The sequence below is a fragment of the Bubalus kerabau genome, chromosome X (genome assembly GCF_029407905.1).
Source record: "Bubalus kerabau isolate K-KA32 ecotype Philippines breed swamp buffalo chromosome X, PCC_UOA_SB_1v2, whole genome shotgun sequence".
Classification (NCBI taxonomy): Eukaryota; Metazoa; Chordata; class Mammalia; order Artiodactyla; family Bovidae; genus Bubalus; species Bubalus kerabau.
Genome location: NC_073647.1, coordinates 8,637,958 through 8,648,829, shown reverse-complemented (window position 1 = coordinate 8,648,829; position 10,872 = coordinate 8,637,958). Strand labels below are relative to the sequence as shown.

Sequence of the window (10,872 nt, the reverse complement as noted above, 5' to 3'; positions counted from 1 at the left end):
TATCCTTACTATGAAATAAAAGCAAGGTGAGTATTCCATGAGTAAACTTAGGACATGAATAAATCATGACAGAAGAAATACAAATGGATAAGTAATTTCAAAAAAATACTCCATCTTTCTATGTAAGCAAAGAAATGCAAATCAAACTAAGATCTTTCAAACTGGTTAAGATTTTTTAAATGATTATATTTACTATTAGGTTTTCTTCTTGTAGCTCAGCTGGTAAAGAATCCACCTGCAATGCAGGAGACCCATTGGGAAGATGGAGAAGGGATAGGCTACCCACTCCAGTACTCTTGGGCTTCTCTGGTGGCTCAGCTGGTAAAGAATCTACCTGCAATGTGGGAGACCTGGGTTTGATCTCTGGGTTGGGAAGATCCCCTGGAGAAGGGAAAGGCTACCCACCCCAGTATTCTGATCTGGAGAATTGCAGGGACGGTATAGTCCATGGGCTCGCAAAGAGTCGGACATGACTGAGTGACTTTCACATTCATATTTATTCTTGGGCATGGTACAGAAGACTCTGCACACTAATATTGTTGAGAGTGAAATGAAAATTTGAAAACAATCTAAATGCCCAGTGAGAACTCCTTAAGTACAATAAATTGAAACACTGACATGACAGAATTTTACATGACCATTTAAAGTTACATTCTCAAATAATTCAGATATGAGACAGTGTGCCCTACTGCTAAGTGAGAAACAGATGCAGGAAGGGAATATGTACTGAGTTAATCTGTTTTGGTAAATAAGTCTCTATGTAATCTGTAACTGCTCTGCCACCCAAAAAGTACTTCTCTCAATTCCTATACCTTCCCGCATGTGGGGTGCAGAGCCCACCATAGAAGGGATCCAAATTTGAGTCACTACTTTTACAGTTGAGGAGGCTTCAAAAAAATATGTACCATACTGTGTCTTGGTGTATATAAATATGTGGTTCTATATATACCTAAGTATGTGTGTGTGTAAAGTAAATACATTATAAACAGTAGTTACCTCCAGGTTTGGGGATTGTACATGGTTTCAATTGCTTTTCCTGCTTCTGTTTTGGTGAATCCAGTTTACTTTGATAGTCAGAAAGGGCCTCAGGAAAATAATTTCCCAAGAGAGTGAGTTATGAATCTCCTTGGTTCTCTCTTGCATCTTGCTCATAAATAAGGGTTGACTCGGTGAGAGGACAAAGCCTCCACTCCTGCCAGGTATCAGGGCTCTGCCCTCATTTGAAACTTGTTTTTATTAGAGAAAACTTGAACATTGCTCACTAGTCTGGCTAGCTGGCATGTGCCATGCACTGGGCACAGCTCTCACCTGCAGAGGGATGCAGCACACCTATCATGGAGCAGTCTTTTGTTGCCTCCTGCAACACCTGCCGGAGAAGGCAATGGCACCCCACTCCAGTACTCTTGCCTGGAAAATCCCATGGATGGAGGAGCCTGGTAGGCTGCAGTCCATGGGCTTGCTAAGAGGCGGACACGACTGAGCGACTTCATTTTCACTTTTCATAAATTGGAGAAGGAAATGGCAACCCAATCCAGTGTTCTTGCCTGGAGAATCCCAGGGACAGGGGAGCCTGGTGGGCTGCCGTCTATGGGGTCACACAGAGTTGGACACGACTGAAGTGACTTAGCAGCAGCAGCAGCAACACCTGAGTGGGGCTTCTCCCCATCCCAACACTTACCACGCGCTGCCTGCAGAGGCCCCCGGAGGAAGGGTCAGCTTGGAGCCACTACTTCTGCAGCTGTATGAGACACAAGTGTTCATGGCAAGGGGCTCTATGGAGGTGGGGCAGGGAGCATAGCAGCCACCCTACGCTGCTCTGCTTTCTGCATCGCTGTCCCTGTAACTTTCAGCAGGCTGACACCCCTAGAAGCCATGTCCACACTCCTTCCAGCACCTTCTTTTGTAGCATCAACACTCCACACCAACCAACCCTGACTCTTTGGCCACCTCCACTCACTTCCCTCTCCACCAAACTGGCTCTATGATTCAGAGTCCTTCCATTATAGTCAGATACATCCAGCAAGGTATTGACAGACCCTGTTAACTGCTAGTAACTGGTAAAGGTACAAGGTTGAGGTTCTGATATAGCAGAAAGGGCATGGAGTTCAGTGCCAGGCAACTGGGGTTAGAACCCACGCTTCACCAACTCCCAACTAAATGACTTTGGGTAATTTACTGAGTTGCCACATTTGTTAAAATGGGAGTAAAACCTCCTTGAAGCACTATTAACAGAGGCATCTATTATACCTATACTTTATAGAGCTGTCACCAATGAGAATAATAGCCATACAGTGTCACACGGTGGCCACTCTGTGGTATGAGAAGTCACACCATGGGCACCCTTTATACCCATTACCCCAGCATCACAGAGATCCTAATGGTGGGGGAAGGGAGCCAACACTTTTTGGGGATCAGAGAAATTCAGTAGCTTGTTTTAGGTTACACAGCTGGTAATTGGTAGAGCAGGTGTATGAGCCCAGTCACCCAGGCTCTTAAACAAATTACTGCCTTTACCTGCGTGTGTCCAGCTTGGGCACAGCCAACTTTAATGATTCTGGCCAAAGATTCATGCAGGTTGCTATGAAAAAAAGTCACCCCTGAAACATTAGGTGATTATATTGAGCTACAGAAGAGTTGTACCTGGAGAGTCTGGTTTCTTACAGTTCTACAGACATTCCAATGGACATCAGAGTGTGTTGTGGAGCCTTAAGTGAGCCAGCCATGATGAGATCCAGGGTGATTTGTTCCCATTACACTATGGGTACAAACAAAGGTTCTCAAACTTTAGTAAGCACCAGAAACACAACTTATGGAGTCAGGAGGTCTGAGGTAGAGCTTGAGAATTTGCATTTGTGATTAAGTTCCCAGTTGATCCTGATGCTGCGGGTTCAAAAGCCATGCATTGAGAACCACCAGATTAAAATGTACTATAATATTCCCATCTCATCTGTGTCCTGTCCTCCCAGAATTCCAGGGAGTAATCAGCATACACAAGTGTATCACAAAACCAGCCTCCAACCCAGAAAACTTAGCTTTGTGATGATGCCCTCGACGGTCCCCTTCCTCCCCAGCACCCTCCCGAATAACCAAGGCCTCCCGGTAACCAGGACCCTGGGAGCGAGGACACTGGTGGGGCAGCTTCATGTCTGTTCTCTGCCCCATGTGTCTACACCAAGCAGGGAGCCAGACTTGACCCCTTTTGCCTCTGGAAACATTTGCCACATTAGCCAACTGGCTAAGCCTGGCTCTTCTCCAGAATCCTGAGCACCTTGATGGGACTGTGCATAGGAGGGAGGGGAGAGTGCCCTGCAGGGCAGAAATTTCTGCTCGAGGCACTTCTGGGAGAAAGGGCCTCAGGGAAATGGCTTCTTGGTGCAGATAGGGAGGCTGGACACATCCCAGCCTAGGCAGAAGCCCCCTCCTCACCTCACCTCACCTCTCCTCTCATGCCCCATGGGCCCAGGACTAGAAGAGAAGCCCACCTTCAAGGACACGGACAGTGAGGGGAGCAGGCACAATCACAATGGACTGAAGGCCCCACGGAACTCCCTCCCCCCAGCTCTTGAGTAACTCACAGGAAGAGGAGGGGCCCTTCCATAGTGAATGAGATGGAATTCTCTAGTCACCTCAATGGGATGGAGGGAAGAGGCAGATTTAAAACACCACTGCTGAGCAAACCTGCCCCTCGGTACACACAGCACAGAAGACACAGCAGGTAAGTGAACACTCTATTACTAGTTAGAAGCAGAAAACCTCGGACAAATGCTGATCCTGGTGAGCTGGAATCTCTTGGAGGAACTTGAGGACGCCTCTTGTTCAGACTGGAGCCTGAACTGACCTCCAGCCCCTGGGTGGACCCTGGCTCCCCTTGGCTTGCAGCAGCTGCCTCAGGGAAGCAGAGCGCCTGAAGACACCAAGTGGAAGAGAAGGACCCAGGGGCATTCTCAAGAGTGCCTATCCCAGTCCAGTTCTATTTTTTTTTTTATTTTATATTTTTTTTTCTTTTTGGCTGCACCCAGCAGTATGTGGGAACTTTATTCTCCGGCTAGGGATTGAACCCAGGCCCTCTGCAGTGGAAACATAGAGGCTTAACCACTGGTCTGCGGGGGAAGTCCCCAGTTCTATTTTTAATTTAGTTCAAGAAAGCACAATTCATAGCACAATGCCTGTCCTAGAAAATACATGTTATTCTTCATCTACTCTTGACTGAAAAAGGGCTTGGGATGGGAGCAGCCTGAGGCTAAGTGTGGAGCAAGACAACCCAGTGGTCTTTTAGAAAACCAGGGAAAGTTGCCCTTCTCAGGGGGGAATCAGCAGGAGTATGAGAAAAGTACTGCTGTACTTTTGTGAGGCTACATTCCCAGTATATGCCCCTGCTCATTTATTTCCACTGGGATTAATGTGATAAGCAGTTCAGTCATTCAAATTCTTCCATGAAAGTCTGATTTTGCTCCCAGAATTGTAGAAATGAATCTTGACTTTATTTCAATTGGATTTACTTAAAAGCCACACTATATGTAAGGCAAAGAAGTCATACCTGATATAATTGATATGCCAAATTAGGCTCTCTCCTGTCATGTAGCCTCTTTCACCCAATTGAGTTAAAATGTGTGCACCAGATAACAACATACAGTAGTAATTACTAGTACATGCTAGGCAATAACTGCTTGTTCAATGAATTAATGAATGCAATTTGACAAACATGCTAAATCCCTAAAATCTACTACTACACTCCCACCCCTTTGAAACTTTGTCATTCATTAAGCTTAACAAAATCTTGTCTGCCCTCCCTTGTTAAAAGATGTGTGTCAGAATATCTTCTTTCCTCTGATTCTTCATTCTTTTTTTCTGCTCCAGCCAGCTGAGATCTCACTGAGGCGAAGGCTGCTGAGAGCTGGAAGGGCATTTCGTGGTGATTCACACATAGGGAGCTGGACTTCCTTCAGTCTCAGATGAAGATCCTGGAGTTTAGAGACACAAAGAACAGGCCCAAACCAATGAATGTTATAAAAACAAATCAAGGAACAAATATGAACATGGCTGCAGTATACAGCATAACGAGAGTATTCTCAAGGAAAAGCAGTGTTCCTAGAATAAAACTTATCTTATGTTCTAAAAACACAGTTATTCTCAGCCAAAGACCTGGTATCATGGGAGAGAGGGGCTAAGAAGAATACAGGAAGGAGAAAAAGAATGTTTAATCACATCAGCTCATATACCTTAAGGTGTCAACCAATCGGTAGCAGCCATCAACAGTCTACCACCTGTGAATTTAAATGCCATTGGAGAAATTTTCCTTTAAAAATTAACATATTCATTAGAATCTCATCTTTCTTTGAAACAATACACATATATACACGTATACATGTATAATATGAAAGTAGGGAAGAGATCCATATGTAGAAACATATTGTTGTGTTAAAATGGTTATGGGTCATTGGTAGGATAATGAAAATTTTTGTTTGATGGATTTTCAAATTTTTTATGATGTAAATAAAATTTTTTGATCAGAAGCAGACCTCCAGAAATTGATTTCTCTTTAGAATATGTCTCCATTCTTTTTCTACATCCCTGAATCCAGTGAGGAGCTTCTTTGGGGCAAGACTTCCCACCTCAGTTAGTATCTAGATTTTTTGCATTCATCGCAAGCCAAACATCAGGAAAAGTTAATCCCATTCTGTACCTTAGGCAGTCCCAATCCCTCCTCCTGAGGATCCCTCTTCCTAGGGTTTAAAGGCTTTCTTACCATCTGGAGTCCTGGGCATCCGATCCTGAGATTGTTGATACATTGGGTCATCTTGGAAGTGCCCCACAGAGTTTCCGAAGTGGGGACCTTCCCCTTGGCCTTCGATCCTCTGGTCCCACGGCAGGGCTACCTCTTCCTGGGACACAACTACAGGCCACATAGCAGGTGCACACATCACCGGAGCAGGCATCTGGGGGGCCGGGTATGCTGCTGCTGTGGCGGCAGCTCCTTTGGCTTCTGAGAGTACCCTAGGTAGGGGAGGTGGTGGGTATGGGAATGGCATGGGGTATGGCATGTGCCCTGGGCATGGCATGGGAGCTGGGGGTTGAACAACCTGGGCCCAGGGACCCTGGGCCCCCTGCACGTACTGCACACCGCCTGCCGAAGCATACTGCGCCTCCTCCCTCTGGGCCTCCAGCTGCCTTCGCTGCGAGGTCGCGACCAGCAACTTGTTGCGCTCCTCAACGGTCAGGGGCCACGTGTCAGCCCGGAGCTGCGGGGATCGAGAGCTGACTGCTCTCTGGGCCTCCATCTGCCTTCGCTGCGAGGTCGCGACCAGCAACTTGTTGCGCTCCTCAACGGTCAGGGGCCACGTGTCAGCCCGGAGCTGCGGGGATCGAGAGCTGACTGCTCTCTGGGCCTCCATCTGCCCTCGCTGCGAGGTCGCGACCAGCAACTTGTTGCGCTCCTCAACGGTCAGGGGCCACGTGTCAGCCCGGAGCTGCGGGGATCGAGAGCTGACTGCTCTCTCGGCCTGCAGCAGCTGCCCGCGCAGGGCCTCGCGCTCGCTCAGCGCCTGTTGCAGGTCTTGGTGCGTGCGGCGCAACTGCACGATCATCTGCTTATGCTCCTCGCGCAGACGCTGCAGCTGCGAGGCCAGGGCCCAGGTGGCCGTCTCGCGCTCCTCCACCTGCTCCTTCAGCCGCTGGACGCGGCGGGCCTGCTGCTCTCGCTGCCTCGTGGCCACCCGCACGCTCAAGGCCAGCGCGCTCCAGGCACAGGCCCTCTTGAGGTTGAGAGGTATATGTATGTCGGCCAAGACGGACTGCAGCTCGTCCTCGATCTCATTCCAGGGCCGCGAGCGGTAGGTCACGTAGAAATCTGGGCCGCCGCCGTTTCTGAGTACTTCTTGGTTGATGAATGTAACTACGTCGCTGTGGCGAAAACCGCTCCTGGGATCTTCGCCGTCCAAGGCCATGACCTCCGCGGCCTAGTCTGCAGAGATGCAGCAGGTCTGGTGAGAGATGGCCGCTAAACCGATCCGCCTCTCGGCTCCTCACTCAATCCTCCTTCAGCCCTAGCTCAGTCCTGGCCTCTTTCGCCTCCTTCCCCTCACACCCACGAGTCCCCTAACGAAGAGCGGTGTGAGGAGTGGCTCCTCACACCGCGTGACTTATCAAAACTGTGGGCCTCGAGTGAGGCTGCAAGGCATGGTGGGAACCCCCGTCCTCGGCATGGCGCCTCCCGTATGACGGGAAGTGGGGCGCCTGCTCCTGGATCCACCGCGGACGCACCTACCTTGGCACACCGCCCCCTGCAGGGCGGGCTGGCTAGTGACTGCAGTGTGTCGCACAGTGAATTCCGGTTCCCAAGAGATTCTAAAGCAACCGGATACTAAAGAATTTCAAATCTGGGAGTCATTTGAGTGGGCCGGGCGCGGGGGTCGGGGGTTGGGGTGGGGTCTTTTGGTTCAGCGCCCTCTCGCTTTACGTCAGCCGTTATCTCACATTTTCTATATGGTTTCAAGCTGTCTATACTCTTCCCTAATCCTAAAGCAGACAGCCTTGGACTTCAGCTAGTCAAGAAAATCAAGTGGTTGAGCCATGAAGCCCCTTGGTTTTCCTTGCTGAACCCTATCTTCAAGCTCTAGATCCCAGTTCCTCCTATTCCTTTTTTTTAGGGACTTCACTACGTCTTCCCACCGCTCCCCCCACCCCCACCCCCACCCCACCCCACCCCACCCCACCCCCACTCCCCGTATTTCCTGCATCTCAGCCAGGCTGCACCACCCCTGTGCTACTGGGTATTTTTCTCCCAGACAGTAAGCCTGTTCAGGTTCCCTATGTGCTTGGAATAATTTCCTCCCTCTAACCTATGTCCTGGACTTTCTTTCTTCTCATTAGAATAGTCTATACTAGGTCCAGAATAGTCTATACTAGGTCCACTTCGCGGTGCTCCCCTTACCGTTCAACCTGCTGCACTTCGGTTTTCACTCTACAAAAACTTGAGTGAAAAATCTCTGATAAGGTCACCAATAGTCACTATCTCACTACAAAGCAAGTGGATACTTTGATAGTTTTTATGTGTTTTTTTCAGTAGGCTTTGAGCCTTTTGACCATTCCCTCCTTGGCACTCACTCTATGCTGTCTTGCTTTCTGTGACATCAAATTCTTCTGATGCTCCTCCTGTCCCTCTGGCTTATCTTTCTGTTTCTTTCAACTGTTTGTTCTTCTCTGCCCACGGCTCCAAAGTTAGTATTTTCCCAGTTTTGTCTTCAGACCCCTCCTCTTCATTCTATATGTTCTCCTTGAATGATCTTATTCACTCCTATACTGTTATTTTATTTTCTCTGAACTTCAACCCCATCGGCTGTAAAATGGGAATATAGGTAGGATCTACCTTATAAGGTTGTGAAGATTAAAATGTTTAGAGTATGTTAATTCTTATTACAATGATTACATAGTTGCTGCTAATAGAAGTCATAATAGTGGTGGGGTGATAGTTTTAACAGTCTATGCCCAGTTGCAGCCCCAGATCCTGTCTGGTTATATATATGCACATATATGTAGAGAGAGAGCTGATTTATAATATGATATTAGTTTCAGGTATATAACATAGTCCTTCAACATTTTTATAGATTATATTCCATTTATGGTTATAAAATATTGGCTGTGTTCCCTGTGCTGTACAATAAATATATCCTTGTAGCTTATTTATTTTATACATAATAATTGGTACCTCTTAATCCCCTACTCCTATCTTGCCTTTCCCCCTTCCCTCTCACCACTGGTAATCACTAGTTTGTTGTCTGTATCTGTGAGTCTATTTCTTTTTTGTTATAATCACTAGTTTGTCTTAGATTTCAGATTTTTTAGATATAAATGATAATATACAGGATTTTACTTTCTCTGACTTATTTTACTAAGCATACTGTCCTCCAGGTCCACCTACGTTGTTGCAGATGACAGAATTTCATTCTTTCTTATGGCTGTGTAGTATTCCATTGTGTGTGTGTGTACCTCAGATCTTCTTTATCAATTTGTCTGTTGATGGACACTTAGGTTGCTTCCATATCTTGGCTATTGTAAATAATTGTAGGTAATGCTGCTATGAACATTGAGGTGCATGTCAATTTTTGAATTAGTGTTTTCATTTTCTTTGGATATATACCAAGGAATGGAATTGCTGGATCGTTTGGTAGTTCTATTTTTAGTTTTTGGAGAAAACTCCATACTATTTTCCATAGTGGCTGCACCAATTTACATTCCCACTAACAGTGTACCACAGTTCCCTTTCCTCCACATTCTTATTTGTGGCCTTTTTGACAATGGCCATTCTGACAGGTGTGAGGTGGTAGCTCATGGTTTTGATTTACATTTCTCTGATGATGAGCACTGTTGAGCATCCTTTCATGTGTCTGTTTGCCACCTATATGTCACCTCTGGAGAAACTATTTAGGTCTTGTGCCTATTTTTTGAATGGGTTGTTTTTTGATGTTGAGTTGTATGAGCTATTTATATATTTTGGATATTAACCCCTTATTGATCATATCATTTGCAAATATTTTCTCCCATTCAGTAGCCTGTCTTTTCATTTTGTCAGTGATTTCCTTTGCTGTGCAAAAGTTTTTAAATTTAATTAGGTCCCATTTGGAGAAGGCAGTGGCACCCCACTCCAGTACTCTTGCCTGGAGAATCCCGTGGACAGAGCAGCCTGGTGGGCTGCAGTCCATGGGGTCGCTAAGAGTCTGACACGACTGAGCGACTTCCCTTTCACTTTTCACTTTAATTCTTTGGAGAAGGAAATGGCAACCCACTCCAGTGTTCTTGCCTGGAGAATCCCAGAAGACGGGGGAGCCTGGTGGGCTCCCATCTACGGGGTCGCACAGAGCCGGACACGACTGAAGCGACTTAGCAGCAGCAGCAGCAGCAGCAGGTCCCATTTGTTTACTAGCCAGAGCTGGTGCCAGCCTGCTGGTAGGTAAAGCCAGGTCCTGGGATCTGTCTACAGGGCCTTGGTGGGGGAGGGGGAGGGGTCCCAGAATTGGTTCCTGACACAGCTGGCAGCAAGACCCAGAGTGTCTTGAAGCTTATATTGACCTGCTTGTGGGTGGGACCAGGGCCCAGTCGATCCTAGTGCTGGTTCTGTCCTGATGGTGATTGATCTGAGTCTGTAGGCTTCAGGACTATGGTTTTCCTGGGGCTGGTGTTCAGCTGTGAGGGGTGAGGCTTGTCTTGAGGCTAGAGGAGGCTTGCTGGTGGGCAGGGCCTGGGCCCATCTAGTACTAGGGCTGGAGCTGGCCTGCTGGTGTGTGACTTGGGTACATAGGTTGGGGGGCTGTGATTTTCATGGAGCTAGTGTCCGAATGCTGGAGGGAAAGTCTAGAACAGGCTTGCTGCTGGGCAGGGCCTGGGATTCTGGGGCTGGTGTCTGCCCACTGTTGGGTAGAGCTGTGTCCCACTATCTTTGGCCACAGGAACCTGATGGTCCCTGATCTATTACATGTGCACTGGTGTGTGGGGCCTGCTTCTGGGCCCTCTCATGGACAGGGCCTAGACTAAGGGTGGCTGTGGGCTCAGAGGACCTTAAGGCAACCTGTCTACTAGTGCATAGGGCTGTGCCCCCTCACAGTTAGTTGCTTGGCCAGAGGTATCCCAGTACTGGTGCCTACAGGCTGTTGGGCATGAGTGGGGCTGGGTGCTGAAGCTAATAAGCTAGAGGGAGGATTCCAAAATGGTGCTTGCCAGCACCAGTGTCCACATGGTAGAAAGAGCTCTCGGAAATGGCTGCCACCAGCGTCTGTGTCCCCAGGGTGAGATATAGTTGCCTCTTGTCTCTCCAGGAGAGTATCCAGATCAACAGGTAGGTCTGACCAAGGCTTCTTTCAAATTAGTGCTTCTGCCCTG

At 47.8% G+C, this 10,872-nt stretch overlaps 1 protein-coding gene and 1 long non-coding RNA gene across 2 annotated transcripts; one reads left to right on the top strand and one right to left on the bottom strand.

Moving 5' to 3' along the window:
- Window positions 1-2,233: 2,233 nt before the first annotated feature.
- Window positions 2,234-5,516, top strand: LOC129639472 (uncharacterized). The gene is made up of 2 exons (XR_008708425.1): window positions 2,234-3,715; window positions 4,858-5,516. It is a non-coding gene; the product is annotated as an uncharacterized LOC129639472 (long non-coding RNA).
- Window positions 4,102-7,269, bottom strand: LOC129639471 (putative testis-expressed protein 13C). The gene is made up of 2 exons (XM_055564627.1): window positions 5,747-7,269; window positions 4,102-4,961 (listed from the first exon to the last, which is right to left on the bottom strand). Exons 1-2 carry the CDS (start codon window positions 6,942-6,944, stop codon window positions 4,918-4,920), a joined length of 1,242 nt encoding a protein of 413 aa, XP_055420602.1. The 5' UTR covers window positions 6,945-7,269; the 3' UTR covers window positions 4,102-4,917.
- Window positions 7,270-10,872: the final 3,603 nt, after the last annotated feature.

Coding starts and splice junctions, on each gene's coding strand:
- LOC129639471 (XM_055564627.1), bottom strand. CDS start 6,944: ATGGCCTTGGACGGCGAAGATCCCAGGAGCGGTTTTCGCCACAGCGAC. Junction 4,962..5,746: donor GATGCCCAGGACTCCAGATG/GTAAGAAAGCCT, acceptor TCTAAACTCCAG/GATCTTCATCTGAGACTGAA.